Here is a 25,198-nt window from a genome sequence, read left to right as displayed (position 1 = left end):
GGAAGTACATAACAATTAAACAGCCCAGATGTAAGCGTGACACAGAAAATAACTCACATGCTATTGTATTAATATATAAAGAGGGCAGGAATTGTCCATGAAATTCTGTTTGTATTTAACACTACCAGCATTACAGAGACACTTCCGAAAATTCATCCTTACAATCATTTTATCTGATTAACACTTATCCTTGAGGAGCATATAGCCTTGATAAGTGGTGATCAGTTAGGAAAAAAAAAAAAAAAAAAAAAAACAGTATTTGCTTACCCTTTTCTGGATCATATTCTTCATCTTCACTGTCACTGAGGGCAGGGGGAACCCCAGGTGGGGGTCCTGGAGGCGTTCTTTTTAAATACATCTTTAAATCTGTCATTTTTGTATCTCCAAGCTTGGGCCTATAAATATTTTAATAGATTACAAGAAAAAAAAAATTAACAAATGGATGACTGTTACATTTTTAGTAAAAAAAAATGTAATTAATTATTCTTTTATATGTTGTTCGAAATCAAGAGAGAATAGGAGTTTGTTTGTTTTTGTTTTATTTTCATCAATTGTACTGTCATCTGCGTTCAGTCAGAAAAAAAAAACAAAAAAAAACAAGAAAACAATCACGAGAGAGGATATGAAGAGATATATAGAGAATGGTAAAAAAAAAAGAAAAAGAAAATAGCTAACGAGCGCTGACAGTAGAGGAGAAAGAAAGAAAAAAAAAGAAAGAAAGAAACCAGCTAGTGAACGCTGGCAGGCTGTATAGAGAGGGGGAAGTGAAAATATATATAGAGAGAGGGGGGGGCGTTTTAACCTGCACGCTTAGGAAGGACAGAAGAGACAGTCTGCTCCTCACTGCTGAGGGAAGCAGTCGACAACGGCAACACTGGGAACAGATATGATTAGCAGTAATACTGCGGTGGATAAAAGATGAGGAGGTGCGTTTACTAAACATTGGAAAAGGAGTCTCTTTGATATATTTGGAGCTAGTTTTCTTTTGAAGGAAATCGATAGGAAGAAGAAGAATGAAGTAAAGTCGCTAAGACAGTGAGTGAGGCAAAATCTCTCTCTCTCTCTCCCTTATTCTCTCTTTGTTTGAACTGAGCAGACGACAATAACCAGTATGAAAATGTTGTATTAAGATCTGGCATTTTTCTTGAACATTCTCTCTCGATCAAGACAATTTATTTTCTTCTATGCATTACTTCTTTAAATTATCAAAATAATTGCATTTTTATTTATTTTTGTGTCGTTATAAATAAATTTACATCCATAATTCCTATCGGCCTTTTTTTGTTATTTCGGTTGTGTTTTTCGGTCTTATGTTTTACCGTTGTCTCTGAAGAATTTGGATAATCCCTTCCCGTATTTATTTATTTACGTTTTAATCCCGGAAGAAAAAAAAAAAAATTATTTTTTTTTATTATCGTTGCGATCATATCTCTACAGTTCCCCATGGAGATAGCCGAGTCATAACAATGACACTTTTTAGTGATGATTATAAGTATTTTGGAATTGCAGCACCCCTATTGTTAAGTGTTCTCATTGGTTGGTTATTATAACTTGTGGTTATAAAAACGATCGTCGAAATCATTGGTGTCATACCCCTGTTAGGAGTCAAAAACATTTTAACACCTATCATAACAGTTTTCACATTACTTTTCTATATAGAATAGAGTTCTCTAGGTAACTGATTGTAAACAAGAATACATGTGCTATGATCTCTCTTACTATTGAAGCAAGAATCTGGATAACTGATTATGGTTGCAAGTTATCTGGCTATCTATCAGCTCACAAGACAGGAGTTCCAAAATTTTGGATTCAATCAGTGAGCATTGTTAGCTGTGTATGGACCACAATGGCCACCAAATTGAACACTTTCGATAATTTATATGTATTTTGATGTATAAAACTTTTCTTTATTATAATAAATGTTGATTTTATGATTATTTAAAGAGTGTATATATTATGCCTTCATCAAGTCTTACTTTATTTATAATTTGAAAATTATAGAAATTAAAATCTAAGACTGGAAATGTTAATAGGGGTCCAAAGCTTGGAGCAGGTATGAACAGGGATCCTGACTGGTTTTTAGTAAATGCCAGGTGATCTCTAAGGGGTTTAAAGACAGTAAATTTATAAAAATTTATTTTAGTTAATGTCACTTTATTTACACATCTTCCCATCATATGTTTGACTCCCACCACAACCAAAATTTAATATAAAATGTAAAAAAAAAATGAGAATAAAAAGTTACATGATACTATGAGTCTAACACAAAAAGACACAGGGTCTTCATTCAATCTCACTATCAGTGTTAAATATTAAGAGTTGATTAGTGGATATGGTGGCTAGTACATATTAGCAATTGGGCAGAATGTGCAATAGATGAAAGATTAAAGAGATCAAATGGTTAATTCTGACTAGAGAAGTCAAATGTGAGGAAGTTTACAAAGAGCAGATGTGGCATCATATATTTGATTGATTGATTGTTTAGTTTATTGGCCTATCAACAGCTGCATGGTCATTTAAGGCCAAATAAGTGGAGGTTTTTTTTATGGGAGGAGTTTGTCATATATATATATATATGAACATGATACAATTCTGAGTTTTTAAGAAGTCTGGAAGAAGCGTTCAAGAGACAAGGCATGATAAATGTAGTCTAATTAACCGATAGTTTATAAAGCGACAAGCTTTACAGATTGATTCTTTCTCTCTTCTATCAAAAAGATTGCCATTTTGAAACAATGGAATTTGGAGCAACTGATAGTGTGTTACTCAAATAATTTGATTTTTGGCAGCATTTACTCAGGATGGGTTGAGCCAGCTCCTCTCATAGAACATACAGCATCCCGGATTAATGCAAATGACACACAACAATCCGCAGCAGCCAAGATAGAGATGGGAAGCAAGTCCTGGAACGAGCAGTGAAACTGTAGACCTGTGGACCGGAGCTATGCTCGATGTCTGCTTTGATGGTATGTAAGCACATCTTCAGCTGGCCTCCCAAGTGTCTTTGCCAATCTTTTGGCTAACTCACTTGGTTTTGGAGCTAATGCCGTGTGGATGAGATTACTCAACACTTCATTCTCTAAAAGTCTATTTAAATAAATCACATGATAAGCATAGTTAAGAATGTTTAATTTTCAGCAATAAATGTGGATTTGATATGCATTAACAATGATGCTCAGTCAGGGAGGAGAAAGTTATCAGTTAATGTATGGTTCTTAAACCAAATGTTTAAAGAACTAAATGTTTATGTGACACCAGATTTTCTTGTTAATATTTCAAGGTGTAATTGATTATTTGTGTGATGTTTCTTATATATGATGATGCGTTTTTTTACTTTTATTCACCCCCCCCCCAACAAGGCACATTGTCACCGATATATAAGGGTCTATATATTTTAGGGGCTAAAATTGTGGCGAGTTATGCAACAAGATGTTTTTTCACATTGCATTTAAATTTCTGCATGTTTGCATAGTCATGGGAACATGGAGAAGGCAGGTAATTACAAAGACAAGTGGTTTGAGGAGGTACAAGTGCCTTAAGTTCATCAAGGCACATTTCATGGAAGTACTTGTAAAACAAAGACAATGGTGCAACATCATGGTGATGCGACAGAGGCTGGAGTTTGGTAGACAGTGTGTGACCTAATAAGTTAAAGAATCTTTTTTGCATGCTGTCCAAGAGGGAGGGATTAGTAATTAGTACAGCAGTCCAAATGTAGCAACAATATTTCATGCATGGACGAATGGTGATTTTGTAAAGATATAGGATACTAGTTTTCTAGCACAGTAGAAAGAGCCCACATTCTTTGCAGCAGACTTGACAGCATCTTCTATATATTTGTTTCAATTCATATTGTCTATGAATGTTAGTTGGAGGTGTTTGAACAATGGACTCAGGTCGTCCAAATTTAGCAGTTGTCCCAGAAAACTGCTCGTTTGGTTAATCATAAATTGAAGCCTAACGTTCACAGGGAACATGAGTTGGAACAGATACATTGAGAGCATTGCCAAGGCTGCTGCTGCGAAGGTGGGCTCTCTTTACCGTGCTAGAAAGCTACTTATGCCTGAAAGTATCCTGTACCTCTATAAGGCCACCATTCACCCATGTATAGAGTACTGTTGTCATATTTAGGCTGGTGCATCTGCTACTAGTCTCTCACTCCTGGACACGGTTTAAAAGAGAGCCACCAACCTGATAGGTCTTGAACTCTCATCTAAGCTTCAGCCTCTGTCCCCTTAACGAAATGTTGCATTCATCTGCCTGTTCTACAAGCATTTTAATGGTGAATGCTCTGACGAACTACAAGCACTTGTACCCACCCTTGACATAAATACTCCCGCCAAATCCGACAAGCAGCTAAGTCCCACCCCTTTAAAGTAGAGATCCCTAGATGTAAGAAAGCATTCTACTCCAATAGTTTCTTCCCCAGAACTGCAAGTCTTTGGAACTCCCTTCCGGGATTCTGCTTTCCCAACTGGATTGACATGCAGAAGTTCAAGTGTAATGTGAACAGACATCTCCCTTCATAATATCCCTTCAACTTATCTCCTCAATAGTAACCTCCTAATTCAAAGTGGCACTGTGCCTTGTTTGGGGTGAAAATGGAATTTAAAAAAAAAAAAAGAAGTTACATGAAATAGCAAAGATATCAGAAGATTGTGCTATTCATTATTTTGCATGAACATCTACCCCTCAGCGATTATTGGCTGTTATTATTTGCAGACCTCAAAAGAATGCTCCAGAGAAAGAAATTTGGCTTCAATGAAGAAGTGGCATCCGAAACTAAAGCATTGAATCATACAGGAAGCGTTGAAATTAATGGATGTACTCAAAAGACTGTGTTTATGAATAAAGTCAAATTTGGCCTAAAAGTTGTTTTATTAGCTATATATATCAAGCTCTCATTCACATGATTCTATTGCATGGCTGTGACACCTGCCGATGAAAGCAAGTGACCTATAAAAGTTTGAGGTGTCTGATCATTACTGTTCGTATTCGTGTTGTATCCTTCATGTTTGTTGGCAGTAGTTCATCTTAAATATTGTAGTTCGTTCTCGCTGCAAGAATTTTTTCTATCAAGACATCTTTGCTGGTTTGGTAACATTTTTAGTCATCACTCTGATAATTTCACCCACAAAATTATTAAACGAGACTCTCCTCAAGATTGGAAAAGAAGATGTGGAGATCAACTGAAAGCCTAGCTAAGAAAAGTGAAACTTGCTACCTAGTAGACTTCAGCCTTTGCCTCTTGGAGTTTGCCGCTTGAACTGTGATTGGCTAACTCTTGAATCTGCTGGTGTGGTGGTGCCTGGTTAGCGTTCACTCAGGACACAAAAAATTCTCCTGATGGAGCAGATCCAATCACTTTAGGATGAATGCAAGAACAAGTAAGTTGTTAGCTAAGCCTTAAACTTACTAAATGATGTGTTATTAAAAGTTAATGTTCTGTGAAATCTTGCTAACAAAAAGAAATTGGAATTAAAGGAATAAAAAAAAGTTTGAAATAATGACATAGAATTATAAAACTCATAAAGATGAGGACAATAGTAGAGATGAAAAAAAAAAAACCCTGTGAACAATATTAACAATTTAGCGAGGAAGAAGACACATCATATGAAATAGTACTTACATGTAAAGCGAGGGTTTTTTTAGAATTCCAACTGGTTGCTTTTGTGGTGATACCACACCAAGCGGAGGCATTTCACTTGGCAATGGAATCATAGAAGGAACTGAAGGACAAAAGATATATTTATATAGCTATAAGAGGTTTTAACATCAAGTTTTATATCGTTCAAATAGGAATCAGTTACCAAATACAAAAGTGAAAAATATTTAGAATATTCGAGTAAGTTTAAAATAAAGCATTAAATTCAAAATTATACCAATTCAAGTGAATCTTGCAAGATTTTAGAAAATATCTGTATGTACACTAAAAGTCACAAATTGATCAAGTAGTTTTATTTAAAACTAGCTAGCCGCCTAGCATTGCCCAGTTGTAAAATATGCTAAAATTGTTGGAAATATTCTTAACAAGACTTTTTATGCAATTTGCATGATTGCCTATATGCAAATTGGCCACTATTACTTGATGAAGGGCTATATATAAACACTAAAAAAAAAGAATCTAGAACGAGTTAAAAAAAAGAATTTACTGGAAGGACAAGAGGAGCTCAAAAAGAATTTACCAAAAGAACGAGAAGAGCTCGAAAAGAATTTACTGAAAGGAATGAAAACACTTCTCCTCACCTCTGTTACCTAATTTTCTTCAACAAAAAAAAAAAAAAACATCTCCAGAACAACCGTTTTGGAAACTATCAAACTAACAAAAGTATCACCTTTTATTGTATTTGTAATTATAATTGAATACAATTTGTTTTTGAATGTAATAACTTGTTGGTTTTTGATTGACTTGGTCCAAAAAATGGAAGGTTGTTCTGTTACAAAAGATTGTTTTTTTTTTCTATAGACAAAAAACAGTGTTAGAAATAACTCCAGAAAATTTCTAACAAAATATGATGTTTAAATATATGCAAATTTTGTATTGATTATTATAAAGTCAATTTTGTATTGATTATTATATTGGACCCAATATATAATAGTGATTTCAAAAGTAAAAAAACAAAATATATGACTTTGGTGCTATCAGTTAGAATCAAAACCAAAACATATAAGCACTCCAGCCTTAGTCATTACTGTTTGAGCTATGGTCAGATTCATAAAAAATAGTTAAAAATGAACCGACTTTAACATATAAATGTATATATTTGCGCATGCATACAAATAACATTTTTAGTAGACTTAAGCCTGCCAACTTCCACTATTTTTAATTTTGACCCCATTGCAGTTATTTTTACTGGCTGGAAACCCAGAAAAGAACAGTCCACAAAAAATGCAATCATTTGAACCACCCTGTGCCGCTCTGCGAACTTACACTTCAGAGAAGATGCAATTTTGAAAAAAAAAAAAAAAAAATGGAGACAGACATAATGAGTTTTATAAATTAGATAAAAAAAAAAATCAAATTTTGTGGCTAAACAAACAGCAACCACAATGTCGTCTTGAAAACAGCTGACGGACAAAGGAAATCACTCTAAATAATTGAAACTGGCAAGATTTTAGAAAGCCATTGCTAACATGGTGAGATGAGGGACATTCGCTTAAAAATGATCTTTATAAAAATAAAACTACTTGATCAATTTAAATGATTTTTGGTAAATGATATTTTCTTTCCATCACGGATATGTACATTATTAGAGGGTTTTCTGTATTTTTGTTTTTTCATGAAAAAAAGGGTTGGAGACTTTGGACAACTCCTGAATGTTTACTTACTTGTGTATTCCAATGGGAGATCAGGAAGAGGAATTTGGTCAAGTTGAACTCGTTCAGCATTCTTCACTTGTTCTGGATAATAAAAAATAAAAATAAAAAATAATTGTTTCCTTAAAAAAAAAAAAAAAAAAAAAAAAAAAAAACTCAAATTAAAGAATGTCTTTTTTTTTTTTTTTTTTTTTTTTTTTTTTTTACAAAGGAGTCACCTCTTATCAAGAACCAAAAGCCATGTGAGGATATGGGTTAATCAGTGTCAGGAGGCCGATGCGATCAGAATCCATGATAATTAGTAGTGATAGAAATTGTATAGAATTTTATTATTTAAAAGGATTGCTCAACAAGAACCTATTTACATTGGACTTGAAGTGATCATACTGTAATCAGCTGGAAGCAGCCTGCAGTTTAAAGTTTTACAGGCAGGTAGTTCTAACAAAGAAACTTTGTCCATGGAATTTTTGTTTAGTTTTAGGCACAGATAGAGAGTAGGGGAAATTATTAACAATGGTTGTAACTAGACGAGTGTTTGTTGTGATTGTTTCACAGGGGGTGGGGCGTAGATAAGAGCTCAGTTGAGCACCTGCCATGAAAATAACTAATGAGCAGAAATAGACTCATAACATCTCTTTTGTGAGAAAGATGAAGTAAGGAAAAGACAAGGGCATCACCTACTAGATTTCGAAGACAGTTTTGAGTCTGATATTCAATCATTTTTATGCATGTGTGATACAACTATCATCCCTGAGCTATTTCTAATAAGTCAGCTGGATTAATCTATTCTAGTGTGGGCAGTTTGTCGCTTTCTGATTAGTCATGTAAAGCTACTCTCTCAGCATTAGAGTCTATAAATTATCGGTCTAATGATCAGGTTAGACTTCAGTAGTTAGTAAGTTTTCATAGCCAAAAAGTTGATAGAAAACAAAGTCTTTTACTTGAGGCAGGTGATTTATGGCATATCCAAACAATCACTGCTCAGATAGTCCCTTTCAATAAATGAGCGAGTCAAAAAAAAAAAAAAAAACAACAAAAAGGGGTCTGTTACGTTGTGCATGTATGAACATGTTCTAAAACGACGTACATGTTGAATAATGGTGTTTATATTTTATCTGCATATTCATGTACGTGTAAATGCATGTATGGATATATGTCATATCATTTAGTTGATCGTCTAGTGTGTATATTTTAACATTTATGCAACTGTTCTAACAGGAAACAATTGACATGGACATATCAAAACAGTTGTAGACAAACAGTTCTTTTTAACAGATGTAAATAACACAACACAAACCTGAATTATTTACGAACATTTATTTTCATGATCTCAGCTGATATCTTCAAAGATTACGACATCTTTACATCTTGGCTGCCTGAGATCATGCCGCACCCTACGTCATGGAGAGACCAACTCCCCTCTTGAGTCGTCCGCTCTCTCTGATGTCCAGCTCACGACTGACTAGAATCTCCCTAAATCTACATCTCAATATGCGTCTCAGACCAACAACTGATGTAACTTCAATCTAGTTATTTGTTTATGCAAACCAAAATCATATTTACATCTATTTTCACATTACTTTTGTAGCAATATTATTATTTCAGCTCTCGATCATTTTTCCCAATCTAATTGTTTATTTTCTAATCATAATAATCGATCCAGCGACCCACCGTCGCTCGAATCAATTAATAATAATAATAATGTTTGATCCTTGGCCCTGCTTGCCACAGTTAACACAAATACTACGCTATAATCACAGCCAAAGGGTCACCACATTACACTACTACTGGCCAGAGTTATACAGGAAAATCACAAAACATGTAAACTCATGCAAGGTTTGTCAGTCCAGGAGTAGAAAATGTAAAGTTGCACCCCTTAAAAAAACTGATGTGCCATTTTATCCCTTTGAAAAAATTACTGTAGATGTCTCCGGACCCTATGATGAAACTTCAAGCGAAATAAATACATAGTTAACTTTCTGGATTGGTTGACTAACTGACCAGAAGCCTATGCAGTACAAGATAAGAAAGCTCAGACTGTAGCAGGGCTATTATTAACTGAAATAATCCTGCGCTTTGGGACTCCTCCTTAGAACTGGTGTCCGATAATAACCCAGAAAATGTTAATGAGGTAATGAGACAAACAATGAAAAGTCTTTTCAAGCACATTGTTACATCCCCTTATCACCCACAAGCTAATGCTAAGGTTGAGCGGATCCGTTTTTTTGGGAGATATGGCAAAGCTCACTGAAGGCGAGAAGGAAAATTGGGATTTATTCCTGACTCAGGCATTAGGGGTCATAAGATTTTCCATTAATGAAGTGACCGGGTTTTCTTCTTATTTCTTACTATTTGGATGAGATGTAATCTTGCCTATTGATAATCTGTTAAAATCTCATAGAAAACATGTGGGAGAAGATTCTCCACTAGATAATCCTTCAGGATCAACATAAGATATTTATGCAAGCTAGGCAAGGAATAAAACGTGCCCTGAATGAAACAAAATGTAAAGGTAAATCTGGGGAGAAAAGAGGTAACCCTCAAAATAGGATACCCTATGTATCACAGGAAGCATCTACGACAAGTAAAGCTTGATGAAAAATGATCTCCTTATTATAGAGTAATAGATCAAACAAGCTCAGTAACTTTTGTTATATGGGACCAAATAAATGGGAAGGTAAAAGGGCTCATACAAATGATTTAAAATTAGCGAGGATATAAGAATGGGAAATTCTTAAAAGAAAACAAAAAATTCACATATGAAACGAACAAGGTGGGTAGAAGCCTCTTAAGAGACTAATTCGGAGTCAGAAATAGAGATTGAACCAATCTCGATTGCTAAGCCATAAACAGAAATTGAGGAAGTAGAAAATGCCTAATGAATCGGATAGTTGAGAGAGTGAGGACAAAATTCTCCTGTCGGAGTTACGAAAATTATATCAAGAAAAAGATATACCTTTTAAAATACAGATTAAGAAGCTATCAAAATAAAAAGAGGATGTCATGGAATCTGGCCAATCCCATATTATAACTGATGACCAGCTTGCACCAAGTTGTAACCCAGAGAATTAAGCATGGGTGCTGGATAAAATCTAAAACAGTCATTATAGGACAGAAATATGTATATGTAAGTATGTATGGAGGCATGTGAAAAATAAAATAAAATAAAAAATAGAAAAGAGCAGGGAATATATAGACAGGGAGATTGGAAAGAATTAGGTGTTAAATATAGCCGGAACCAAATTACCTTTTATTAGTAACCGACTAAATTTAATCCCCTATTTTCTTGTAGGATGGCTAACTTGAAGCCCCTACTCCTGCTGAGAATTTTGGTTATGGCATCAATATGACTATATGCATCAACCTGGGGAGCTGGATTCCTCAACCAAGTAATTCTACCCGGGTTAATGCATAGGATCATACTGAAAGTAAACCCAAGGTTCACTTCCTACTCTTTTTAAGACTTACTTAAGATTTCTACGCAGTCAGAATGAAAGCAATCTACCTTTATGGATTAAATAAAGGGCTCAGTTCAAAATTCCATGTAGATTTCAGAATTCAAAACACACTCGTAGACAGTCATAGGTTACATTGACCAAAAGATTATGAGAATAACATTCAAAATTAGAATATTCCGAATAATCGCACATATGTAGTTTAATTTTACATTCTGCCATTATCACATTTGTCGGCAGCTTATTACTGGAATTATAGACAGAATTTATACAGCATAATTTATGTTAGCACATCAGTTCTCATTAAATCACCAAAGGTTAAGCAACACGCACCTGTCAGTATTAAAATGGGTGAACGTTTGGGAATTCCAAGTGCTGTATGTGCTCTCCGCTTATCTCAGCATTGTTTCCAGTCATCTAGCACTTCTTGCCACTGGACTCAAACAGTGCTGATTCAGGAGAGGTGTGGTTGGTTCTTGCACAACCCTTGCTTCACAATTACACATGCAGCTACTATTGTTTATTGAGACTGAACGGTAGCATCGCAGACAGAAGGTAAAACAATAAAAAAAGTCAATCAGTTTAACTCACCAAAATAAATCTGTAATTGAATTCTCTTTTTGTCATATTCAGTCTCTGCCTTTCGTAATTCTATGGCATACTCAGCATTTTCTTTGTCCTGTAAAAAAATTTTATTTTAAAAACGAAAATAAAATTTTTAAAATACTGATATCGACATAAATATTCAAGATGGCAATCAAATGTCAATAATTAAATGATTTTCTTGATAAATGAATTAAAAAAAAAAAAATTTATAATGAAAATATTAAAAAAAAATTTCATCATCATATTCGGTTTAATGGCTAATGATTACATGGTAGTATGAATTGGATGGCTTTAAGAAATTGGTTTCCAAATTAACCTATCTTGGACCAAGTCTTTATATATCTCTCCCTTTTTACCACTTCCTCTAATGGTTTCCTTAACTTCCCTTTATGAACTGAATCTTTTACCTCAGCTGCTCTACATCTACTAGCCCAAGAACTCTCATTGATTCTTTTAATATTGCCATACCAACAAAGTCTCCTGTTCTGAATACATCCCTATACTGTCCAGATTTAATCTTCATCTGACATCATCAAAACCAAACCCGTCTTTAAGATTCATATTACATATCCATAGTATAGTTTTCATATCATTTATCTCCAAGCATCACATCTGATAAACTTTTCCCTTGGTTGACACTGGAAATGCTCTATACTTAGTAATGGCAGAAGTTTCCAGAATTTATTCCATCCACTCCTAATTCTTGCAATCATATAAGCACCTTTTCTACTCTGTGTTCGAATGGGACACTAAGGTAACAAAACTTTCCAACAATGTCGATAGCTTTGCCATCCAGATCTGAGTTTTCATCTACCTCCATTGTCTTACATACAAACTGATTATCCTTTTTCAATCTACCAATAATTCTACTAAGAATACACTTATTTCTCTTGGAGATGATTTGCCGTTCAACAGAGGATCTGCTAATCATGAAGAAGCCCTTACTTACATGTCTTCCTATGCAACAGAGTTAGATATGAGGCCAGTTTTTAATGTGGGAAAAATTCAGCTCCTCAAAATAGGGCACACTGGATTGGGAAAAATATTCAAATTGCCTCAGTCTAGAAGAATCTCACTAACTAGGTACAGAATAGACTGAAATGTAGTATAAGAACAGATACACTTTAAATTATTTGTTCTGTATATAATAAAAATAAACTACAATATAAAAAATTAGGCACAAGGTCATCAAAAGTGTGGAGAAAATGGGAGGGAGAGGTCATTGGCCATTTTTGTCTCATGTAATAAAATTAACTATTCTACTCTTGGCTAGAATCGTTGCTGTCACCACAATACCACATTTACTCTAGGGGACCAACCTACTTTAAATGTTTTTGAAAATTTTAATTTTATAAATATAACTTTTTAACATTACACTAGCAGTGAGAAGTCCAGTAACAAAGAAAATAAAATCAGTTCATAAAACCCTTATAACATTTTCTGAATGATAGACCATCCATTGTTTTCTGGTTCCAAGCAAGTCAGTTTCTAAATGGGAGTTAGATTTGAGTGTGAGAAATAAGATTAGAGTTTTGGGAGTTGGTGTCCTTTCAAGATAAATACAATTTGGGGAAGGCCAAGAGCTAAAAATAAAAGTGGAGTAGCTCTATTACCAGGGGATCCTAATCAAAAAAAAAAAAAAAAAAAAGGCCATGGAAGTGGTTATAATTACTCAAAGATTACTCTATTTAAAATATACAAAAATGTTCTTTCTTATGAAGGAATCACGTGATTGTTACTTGAAAAAACAAGCTTCTGGGTCTGACCTTCACTCCTGATCTAAAATGGAAGACTTACATGAAATCTGTTGCCAAGGTCACCGGAAAAATGGTTATGTCATTTTACTGTTCCAGAAGATATCTCACTCCTGACGCAATCCTCTATCTGTACAAGAGCCAATTATGTCCTAAAATGGAGTACTGTTGCCACATTTGGAGAGGTGCCACTGAGCAACCTATCTTGCCTTGACAGAGTGCAAAACTGGCTTTGAAACCTAGTAGGAGACGCTCTTTTCTTGTCCCTACAAAGAGATGTTGTGAACCTGACTCTCTTCAAGTGTTCCTTTCATAGCAAGTGCTTATCTGAGCTTCAATCTATGGTTCCACCCTGCATAACTTTCACTAAAATTACATGTCTAGCTACAACCACTATCAACAATTTCCCCCAACTCTCTATGCCTAAATCTAGACACAAATTCTACAGACAAAGATCCTTTCCTAGAACTGTCCACCTATGGAATTCAGTTCCAATGACATGCTTCCCAGCTCACTACAATATGGTCGTCTTCAAGTCCAATATAAACAAGTTCTTGATGAGACATCTCCTTAAATAATTAAATTCTACCCAACTTCCACCACTAACGATCACTATGCTGCTGTTTTGGTGACCACCGTGCACTCATTAACCATTATCCTCGAGTAGCCTTTAGGCTTTGATACGTGGTGACTCCCTTATAAAAAAAATGTCTGTTTTAATTGAAAGCTGCTCAGCTTAGTTTCTCAACTTAAACATAAGCATTGGTATGAAGTAAGTCATGTTGATATGAACCTCCTTTTATTTCTCCCATACAACTCATAATTGCAGCATGTGTCGACTCCATCAGTTTGTGTTGGACTGAGATCTATATTGCGACATTTGTTTTATATTATGTTCACATTTGTGAGTTTATATAAAATTAACAGTGTAAACATGCAGCTACAAACTAAATTAAAATGTATGGATCACTCACAGAGGTGTATTTTTATGTTCACGAAAATATATCACATGGTTTTTTTTTCAATAATCTAAAGAAAAACAACTCTATAACCAAATATTAAGTGATTTTAAAAGAATCGGAATCGGGAATTTAAAACAGAATCAGGAAAAATTTGGAATCATCCCATCACTAAAATATATGAGAAATTTTGCTTATATTCAGCAGATGGGTTGGTTGGTTGGTTGTTTTTGTTTTACAGCATATCAACCCTTTTCAGGTTATTTAATGCCGAATCCAAAGATTTTGAAAAATTTTTTTAATAGAATATATTTGTTGTTTTCACATCGGTTTCTATTTAACCCATAGTTGGGACCCTAACAGGTACTACCACTCTGGGTCAGAGTGGACCTGGGAGCAATGGTAATTAAAGGGTGGCTCCACACTCTCCAAAGCCCACAAGCTGGGGCCACACCACTGGATATAGTTTAAGGTCATATCCAGGACCTCCATTGAGGGACTTTAACCCTCTGCAGGGGGGCAGTCGGTGTATCCTAATGCCCCACCGACAGGGCCATCAGCAGATGGGAGAAAATAGAATAGGTTAGAAGCACCAACTGTCAGCTCTTACATCAAATGGCTTCAAATTCTAGTATTCTTATTGTCAAATTTCATGCAATTATGCAGAGCTAATTTGCAGCCTATAATTGACCAAAACGCAAATGATACTCAATTACAAATATAATAAAAAACATAAGTCAGTTGTGAGATTGCATACCACTGCCTCACAGTGTATGCGGCAAGGTCTTAATTTGACTTTACTTCTCCATATTGTATGCAGTAATCCTGAAGTTATGTCATAGAAACAGTGATAATTCAATATATATCTCATTAGGCCATCCCGATTATTACCATGGCATAATGTTGTATAGCAATGAACGTTAGGCTCTTAACTAGGCCTCACTTGCCTGATTCCGGAACGTAAAACAAAACCAAATACAAATATTACATCAGATACTCTACTTAAGAAATTGGCTACCTCAAAAATTGATGTCCTAATAAACTATCTTTGTTGGTTCGAGCATGCAGAAAGCAGCAAGTTATATATCAATACTTACAGAGAGCTAAGACTGAACAGCAAAAAGAAAACCGAGTGCCTTAAGACTTGAAAAGAAACTATTAGGCGAAAACTTAAACAGTGACAAATGGACACAGACAATCCCAACAATTATGATCACTGGAGACTTAGCATAAGGACAGCCAGACTGCAGTGAACTTCTTATTGAAGGAACACAGATTATAAACCTGATAGTATGACTGAAATGTATTGTGGTTATTTTCAGAGTTTTAAGAGTTTCAGATCCATACATGATATTTAAAATCTTTTTACTTTAACAACACTTTGCAAGATCAAAGTCATAAGACCTTGCATTTCATTGGCTATGATATGGACCAAATAGCTAATCTCTGTGTTAAAGATAGAGACTAGATATTTGGTCCATATCATAGCCAATAAAGTTGGACAAATGTTCCTGGCACACTTGTAAGCTACAAAAAGGCCATGATTGCTCAATCTGCACACACTGAAGAACACAAGAGGAATCACTTTAACCCATATTAGCTTTTTCGAGGAATGGTGGACCTTCTCCAAGTGATGTTACCTCAAGTAACAGAACGAAACTGGATACTCCACCAGACTAGATAAATTCTTGTCCTGGAATTTTGTAAGACCAAGAGACCAAAATAAAAGATATAATACACTATATAAAAATGGGGAGAAGAAAAATTATGTGCTCACTTCTTTATTAACTCAGTGTTTGAGAAATAAAGAACTTAAGTGGAGCATTCGAATATCTATGTATCTCATATAGACTCCAAGTGTTAGCCCCAGGTTGTGGGCCCCTTGACTTTTGAGAACTTCGACTGAAGTAAAATAAAACAAAAAATCAGAAAAGACAAAACAATCAACACATCTGCTAAAGAATCATCCCAAAGATGTCCCATACATGGGAGATATTTCAGAGCATGGATGAACGTTAATGAACTGATGAAACATCTCCGGACCCACAAAACAAATGCATGATCATGGCCATCTTCATGAGCGATGGACAAACATGATGAACAGAAGTTACAGGCAATAATGTGACTTTCACCTTTCCACAATCATGACTTTCTACATGAATATCATAAAATTAAATCAGTTTTAAGTTAGATCATCACCAACATTTCAATCAAATTTGGTAACAATTGGTCAAACAATGTTGACCCTAGGCTATACACAAACACAATAATAAACAAAAATATAACCTCCTTGGCAAAGGTAATAAATACTTACATAAAGTTTCAAAATTCTTAAGAATGTTTCTTTAAGCTTTTTTCGTTTATCCTTGAGGACTTTTTCATTCAGTTTTGGAGGTTGAGTTGGGTCATACTCTGTAGAAAAACAATTAAAAAGATGGGTTTAACACAACAAAATCCAAAGTGATTGCAAATTATTGTTGCAACTTGTGTTCTGATGTCATTAAAAATAATTGATAAACATGATTGTTGTGATATCATTCCTACTTAGGCATATTATATACATCATGTTGTGGTATCATCCCTATTTAGACACATATCATGTTGTGGTATCATCCTTATTTAGACACATTATATCATGTTGTGGTATCATGCTTATTATAACATTATATATATCATGTTGTGGTATCATCCCTATTTAGACACATATCATGTGGTATCATCCCTATTTAGACATATTATATCATGTTGTGGTATCATCCCTATTTAGACACATTATATATATCATGTTGTGGTATCATCCCTATTTAGACACATTATATATATCATGTTGTGGTATCATCCCTATTTAGACACATTATATATATCATGTTGTGGTATCATCCCTATTTAGACACATTATATATATCATGTTGTGGTATCATCCCTATTTAGACACATTATATATATCATGTTGTGGTATCATCCCTATTTAGACACATTATATATATCATGTTGTGGTATCATCCCTATTTAAACATTATATACATCATGTTGTGGTATCATCCCTATTTAGACACATATCATGTTGTGGTATCATCCCTATTTAGACACATATCATGTTGTGGTATCATCCCTATTTAGACACATATCATGTGGTATCATCCCTATTTAGACACATATCATGTGGTATCATCCCTATTTAGACACATATCATGTGGTATCATCCCTATTTAGACATATTATATCATGTTGTGGTATCATCCCTATTTAGACACATTATATCATGTTGTGGTATAATCCTTATTTAGACACATTATATCATGTAGCAAAAATTTACTCACCCATTTTGTCTATCATCTCCATTTCCTGAAGGATTTTCGTTGGATCTTTTCCTTTGAGCACTGCTTGTCGAACAAGCATACGTTGCTTCTTGTTCTGAAAAAAAAAAAAAAAAAAAAAAAAAATTACATTAAAAATTGAAGAATAAATAATTGTGGATGTTTGTAACATTTCTATAGACATCCGACACAAATGCATGGTATGTTGTCTCCCTTTGCATTAAGATCAAAAAAGCGTTCTGTTCTTTACGTTTTTAGAGTGATCTCCCTTGCTTCTTGTTGTGGATTATCTTCTTTAATTTTAATCTTCTTCTATAATACTAACAGAGGAACGGGGGGGGGGGGGTACCCTGCAATGCCCCTGTGTTTGGAGGTGTGTGCGTTTTTGGGTAAATGAAAACAAAAATCGTTGGCCAGGTGTTTTTAAAAAAAAAAAAAGTCTTGACGTGCAGTTAGAAAATAATAAAGTGTGAAAAAAAAGTGCAACGTTTAACGGCAGGTACCCGTTTTTGACGACTTAATGACGTCAACTTTGAGTGCGGGACAGTGTTTTATTTACCGCGAGTCTGTTCGCTTCTCTTTTTATACGAAAATGCTTAATGCACATGCGGCGATCGAAAAATCGCCGATATTTATCTTTTGAAAGTTGAGCAAATTAAATAGACAGGCGACCCCGGTTGTTAACTCATAGATATTATCATTTAGGTGTGATATAAAAAGTTTTAAGAAGAAGCGAGTCGACCGATCGCTTCTCGGAAAAATGCCTTTTTTTAGACATACACAAAAAGCAAATATACACACATTTTCGCTTGTATATCTATATATATAAAAGCGAAAATGTGTGTATGTATGTGTGTTTGTTTGTATGTATGTATGTGTGTTTGTATGTCTCGCAAAAACTTTTCACACAGGTCACGGATTTTTGCCAGATTGGTATCATTTTAAAGTTCCAACCTTCACCCGACAAATATCGAAAAATTGGCCAAAAACGTTAATTTCTTCACCCTGAAATCAGCAGTTTTCTACAGGGGGAGAGGGGTCAGCAAAAACCGTCCTCTCATGACGAGTTCGGTTCTACGCATGCGCAAATGACGTCGGAACCTGATTTAGTTTAAAGATTTAAAAAAAACGACCTAATTTTGTGGACGTCGTCTTAGCTCAGTTGCTTAGAGAACGGCCTCATTATCTAAACGTTTTGGGTTCGAATCGTGGTGTGAGATGTCTTTCTTTTTTTTTTTTTGATTTTTTAAATTTTAATATTGCAGCAGAGTAATTCAAGCCATTTTTCACATTTTCCAAAGCATCAACAGTATACTATTGCTAGTGCTAGTCTGTTTCGTGAACTGAACATAAGTAAACGTCCACTTGGGTTTGCCCAGAACTTGACATAAACTGCTAGCTTATGCCAAGCGTCAATGAGCAAATCTTACGAACGATACAAAACAGAAAATAGCAACATTCATTGGATATGAATTACAATAAAAAAAAGAATATATATATATATATATATATATATATATATATATATATATAGTAACAATCTACTGTAAGTTTTCATTTTTTTTTAAACATGATTAAAAACTAAATGGAGGGGGTAGGATTTAGGGTTAGTTTCCTCCATTCAGTAATGGTAGGAAACAACATTTAGCGAAGAAATAAATGAAAAACAATGAAATTAAAAAAAAAAATACAATTTACTTGTAACTTTTTTCAAAAGGAACTTTCAAACATTTTCTTTTTTTTTAGTAAGATAATGTTATGAAAAGTTTTAAGAAGCAAAAATTGTTTAACAAGTTTTAAGAATGTAAATTTTTTTTTTTTTTCTACAATTTATCAAAAGTCGTCTGATAATTATGCAGCTTCTCATTGGATAATTGCATTCGTATTTGTTGTTGCTTTTTGATTGACTGATCAATTTGATCAGCGCTCGACATATTCTGGCAAACCTGAACAGATGCTTACATACGTCCGGTTCACAAAATGCACTATTACTCGAATCACTAGCAAACAAGTTGCATATCAATTGTTGTTCAATGGAAAGTGCACTACCAAACAGCAAAGACCAAACATAGGCAGACTTCAATACTCCCAGAGCACTGAATTGACCCCCCCCTAGCGAGTGCAACCTTGGCGTGGTTAGAAGGGCTTGCATGTCTCTAGGACCTAGATAGCTATGCTGGCAGGAGATTTGTCTCCTGGTAGGGTCACCCAAGTCAGACAGGTTGAAGGGTAGAGATCAGACTAAGAGCACTCACTGGTCCACCAGGTTGGGGGTTAGAATAGGGCCAACAACCCAATTTTGTAAAAGAAAGTTACAGAAACCGCAACGACATCATCTGTGGACTTCTGGGTCCGGGAAGGGTCCTCTCTAGTAGAATTCATGACACGAGCGGGTGAAAGCCTCCGGGAAAAGAAGCATTGAGGCTGAGACCAGGGTTGCTGGAATGACATGGGCCGAACCAAAAAGGACAGGCCAGAGCCAGGTCCGTTGGAGGAGTGTTGTTGCGGCCCCATGTTCCCCAAGGAATCAAGAGGCCTAAAAAAAAAAATTGGATTGCCAGCCAGCATTGACATTAGTGCCTTTAAAACTAGTAAAGCCATCAACTTAGATAATATTTTCACAGAGAAGATTAAGTACTTTGGACGTCTGCCACGAAAATGGATCTTTAAATTGATGAACAACTGTATGCTAACAAAAAACATTCCACAGATCCGAATAAAAAACAAAATCATCACTCTTCTCAAACATGCAAAGATTTTCTACTCAATCTGCCTGTTATGCAACTTGTTTTAGCTGTTAGAGTGCTTAATTCTGAACAGGTTGGCCTCAGTTGCTTAACTAACCATCATATCCCAACAAGCAGGATTCCAGCCTGGCAAACCCACAACTTCTGAATCTTACTCAACACATTGAAAATGGGTTTAAGAAAGGACTTGTAATAGGAGTCATTTTGTTGATTTGTCAGTTGCATATGACATTGTAAACCACTGCCTTCTGAAAAACATCTTGAAGCTGACAAAATATCCGGCACCTACAGACCTCATTGGGGAGGGGACAAGCACTTTTTTACTATCATAAACAACAAAGTTGCTGATACCAACAAAAGAATGGCTTAACTCAAGGTAGGGTACTGGCTCCATTATTGTACAGCATCTATAAGTATGACAAACGTATGAACCAGAACACTTAGCGATTTATCTTTGCTGATGACTTTTGCATAACATTCCAAGAGAGTATGTTTGAATCAGTAGAAACAAACCTCAACTCCTTAGCCTTAGATGAGCTACTCCTCTACCATGAGAGTAACCACCTGCATGCAAACAATAAAATCTTTTCATTCCATCTTAGAAATTAAAAGGTTAACCAACTCCTAAACATCATGATTTAAGAGTCGTACTAATTCTGCCTACTTTGGCATAACCCTAGATCGCACCTTCTCATTCAAGGAATATAAATAAAAGACAAAAGTGAAAATCAGCTCCTGGAACAACATTCTACAGAAACTGATCAACTCCAAGTGAGTAGCCACAGCACATACACTAACACATACTGTCTTGGCCCTATGCTATTCCTTTGCAGAGTATGTTTGTCGTGTTTAGATGTCAACCATGTCAAAAAATAGAATCATCATTGAGCAATACCTGCCACTTAATAATTGGTTGTCTCCAAGCCAATCTGAACAACATACATCTTATCAGTGGCACTACCTTACAGATGTGAGCTAAGAAATCGCCAGTCGAGTAAAGATTACATAAGCTACCAGTGAGGAATACCATATTCTCCATAGATGTGAACCAACAGTCCAAGAAGCTTCCTCAATCACACTGAACTCCTAACAATATCTCAGGAAGAGACCAAACTATAGCTGTGGATCAGATAACTAAAGACTGTGCCCCTCTTTCCTACTGATATAGGAATCCCCTCTTCTGAGGCCCTCCCTCCTGGTTCAGAAGGACTTTAGATCCAGTGAAAAACACTCAACTGCCTAAGAATAAGAATGATACGATCAAAAATTGCTATGACTAGATCAGGACTACAAAACTGACCTAACTATCTGCAAATATGGAGAGGAGAACCATATGATGCAATATTGTCTCATTTGCTCCCTATTGCCAAAATGATGCAGCTAGAAAGATCTTGTAGAAATGCAAAGGACTGCTTAAAAAAGTGGCAAATTGCTATATGACCTCAGGTGTCAAAAAAAGAAAACAGATCAGATAAACATACCAAATAATGGACACTAGAAAGATTACCAATAATTCACATATATAACCAATGATAAACATATGTAGAAAAAAAATGCCTACGCATTCATAATAAATTAAAAGAAAAATAAAGTTTACCTTTTTTAACTCTCTTTTCCTGGCTTCTTTTCCTGCAAATACATAACAATGCCAAATTGAAGAAAATATTTTCAAATCATCTTCCAAATAAAAAGCATACACAAAAGTATTATAATTGTTTACAGCTGTTTCAAGACAATGTTTACTTTTTAAAACTTCTAAGTTTTGATATTTATGTCTATTTTAAAATTTTATGATCTGAAAAATGACTTCAATCATTAAAATACATATTCAGCTCTATTCCATTGAATATTGAGCTACTGGTATTTGTAAATTGATGATGGATGTTTATAACTAACTGAGCATTATTTATATGATCTAATTTGAAAGCATGTGTGTGTGTGTGATCTTCTATCATTGATATATATTCAAAATGGTTTCCCCTTACTGTCCCCTTCCCCACCTCCCCTGACTGTCCCCAGCACCCTCACCTTGTAAAAAGAACTCCTCACTAATAAAAGCATCTACAGGAGCTCAAGGCTACGGATGGATAGATGGATATTTAGATATAGTTTTGTCTACAACCCCCTCTTCTTTATTTGTGGATACATATATGCTTAAAATAATTAGCCGAAACTGAATAAATATATTGTATTGTGGGGAGGGTGACTATTGTGGATAAAACAAATAAACAAAAAAAAAAAACTGTGCACATATCAGATTTTAAGGTTTAAAATCCGAATTTTGAAGTGTTTTATTTTTCATCTTTTGTGCTTTGAAGTGTGAAATTTGTTGAATATGTTAATAATAATTATCTTTCAGGTTAATAAAAAAAAAAAAAATATATATATATATATATATATATATATATATTTTCATTATTTTTGCAAAAATATCTTTGAATTTTAAATCTTTGAAAAATAAATTTATAAATTAATAATTTTCTTTTAGTGATCCCAATATTGCTAATATACCATTAAATAGGAAATGCTTTGAAGAATCGATACAAAAAAAATCAATAAATAACTGTACATTTTGCTAAAAATACGATAATTTCCTTTGGCAATTTCTTGTTGATTTTGATTCACCTATGGTGGCCCAACCGTGATACTAGATGCAGGAGTTGTTTTCAACACATACGATGCCTAGCATTCTCAAAATGATCACCCATCTGGCACTGGCCAGCCTCATCGTTGCTTAACTTCAGGGGTTATGTAGGCAACAATATACATATATCGCTTAAACCCTTCACTTAATCATCAAATCAAACGTTAAAAATACACGGCTAAATATAGTTTATTTAGTCCTATCAAGGCCTCCAGACTTAATTTGAAACTATCATTAAATTATTTTTTAAATTTTGCTAAGAAAATCTATAGAAAAAAAAAGAAAAAAAAAACATAAAAATTGAAATTATTTGAAATTCAGGTACTTATAATATTTTTGCGTATTCTTATAGCAAAGCATCCTAAATCTTATTTAGATGAAAAAAAAAAAAAATTGGTTAAGGGCGTGGTTTTGGAAATTTTTAAATTTTAAATTTTATTTAAAGATAGAAAAAGTTTTATATTATTTTGTTTTCATATGATAAAATTCAGGCTTTTATCTTTTTGGAAAAAAAAAAAAAAATTGCTCAAGAATAATGGATTTTGATAGATTTTAATTTGTTTTAAAAACAACTACTTGTTTATTTAACCATTTTTTGGTCGTGTCTAGTGTTATAAGATCTGTGTTTTGTATATCTGCGACACCATGTTAATTTCTCATTTGTTATGTTTTGGTTATTTTGTGACATTTAAATTAAATTTTTTCCGTTTTATTCAGTGTAAACTAAAGATGTGATTTAAACTCTAATCCTTTCTTTTCAATATAGAGTTAAAATTACAATGAATTGATTTCATTTTACTAGTTTTTACTTTGTATTATTTGGATTCATCGGACTACTGTTCTTACTTGAGCGTGATTTTCTTCAGGTATATCTGATCGAACTTCTTCAGGTGTATCTTGTTGAACTCGAGAATTTGGACAGAATTTTGAACGGCACTTTTTATTTACTTCACGGAGATAGCATACTTTTGTTCTGTCAGCCATAACTGGATAGAGGTCATAAGTAAGTCGCAATTGTATTTTTCGGTCGTCAACACTGAGGATATCCAAGTAATCTATCTAACCACTGCGCCAAAGGTCCTTGTGGATCCGTAGGACAGTGGTTAGAGTATTTGGAAAAATCAATTGTAAAAAAGTGATATTCTCCTCAGTGTGGACAACCAAAAAATATAATTGCAAATTACTTAGGACCTCTATTCAGTCATGGCTGATGGAACAAGAGCATGCTACCTCCATGAAGTAAATAAATTCCATCCAAATTCCCGATTTCGACAAGATACACCTGAAGAAGGTTGGAGGTTACATTGACCGAAACATTGTGAAAATCACACTCAAGATGAGAACAGTAGTCCGATGAATCCAAATAATACAAATAACCAATCCTCATCTCAAAAATTCAGAAAGATTCAGTTTTTACTTATATTTTTTGTTATGGATGTCGAAAATTATAGTATCATACCTATATATATATATATATATATATATATATATATATACACTAGCAAAGAGATCTGATGTCACACTCCCATACTTTTATTGTCACCAAAATCCATGAAATCACCCATTTTTTCAATCAAATTAATTAATTGCCTGTTTTAGTTGGGGACCCACCGTGGTGCACTGGGAGGAAGCTTCACATGCCTCCCCACAGTAACATAGTCCACAATACATTATAGTCTACATTGCACTGTGGAGAACCTACTATTGATTTTATAAAATTATTTTCATATATATTATTATATAACAGCTTGTTTTAAAGTTTAAAATGCAAAAGCCTAGTATTATGGTTCAACTGTGTTTTAAATAGAAACATTCATTTCGAACATGCCCCTATCATATAAAAGAAGCTACTGTTGATGATATGTGTCAGACCTTTTCGCTTGTGTGGTAATAAAACTTCTCAAATACACTTGTGATCTTAAGCTGTATAAGGTGCTAACTTTATTCAAAATCACCTATTCTTACTTTCATCGGATTTTTTTTTATTATCCATACTCAAAGACATTCCAATAAAAAACCTATCTAAAAACGCTGCCAGATATATAAAGTACATTTGTGTGAAACTTCATAAAATAGTATAAAATATATCTACATAAAAATATAAAAGGAACTTTGTGCGAGTTTATTCCCTATGGACTCTGAAATGGCTGGGCCAATATTTATTGTGTCTGTGGACTTTTAAATGACTGGACTGATCTTTTTTTTAATTCATACAAATGTACTTTATGTATCCGGTAGTATTCTTAGATATGGGTTGTATCTGAATACCTACGATAAGTACTGAAAATCGATAATCGAAAAAAAATTTAAAAATCTGATTAAAGAAATAACAATCCAATTTTGATCAAAGTTGACACCCCTATAAAACCTAACATCATAAGTGCATTTGGGAAGTTTTA

The 25,198-nt window shown here is 34.3% G+C and overlaps 1 protein-coding gene across 1 annotated transcript in view; it reads right to left on the bottom strand.

Annotated features, from left to right (window-relative positions):
* LOC145258230 (uncharacterized) overlaps positions 1 to 25,198 on the bottom strand; it is a 45,639-nt gene that overhangs the window by 18,164 nt on the left and 2,277 nt on the right. Inside the window, exons 2-8 of the mRNA XM_080116184.1 lie at positions 21,753 to 21,784; positions 17,412 to 17,505; positions 16,406 to 16,503; positions 11,364 to 11,451; positions 7,330 to 7,401; positions 5,630 to 5,729; positions 268 to 395 (exon numbers count right to left, since the gene is read on the bottom strand). Coding sequence (XP_079972310.1) covers positions 268 to 395; positions 5,630 to 5,729; positions 7,330 to 7,401; positions 11,364 to 11,451; positions 16,406 to 16,503; positions 17,412 to 17,505; positions 21,753 to 21,784 — 612 coding nt within the window. The remainder of the gene's footprint in view (positions 1 to 267; positions 396 to 5,629; positions 5,730 to 7,329; positions 7,402 to 11,363; positions 11,452 to 16,405; positions 16,504 to 17,411; positions 17,506 to 21,752; positions 21,785 to 25,198) is intronic.

This window comes from Euprymna scolopes, chromosome 33 (assembly GCF_053919585.1).
Source record: "Euprymna scolopes isolate OS-2025 chromosome 33, ASM5391958v1, whole genome shotgun sequence".
NCBI lineage: Eukaryota > Metazoa > Mollusca > Cephalopoda > Sepiida > Sepiolidae > Euprymna > Euprymna scolopes.
This window is presented reverse-complemented; position numbering and strand designations above follow the sequence as displayed.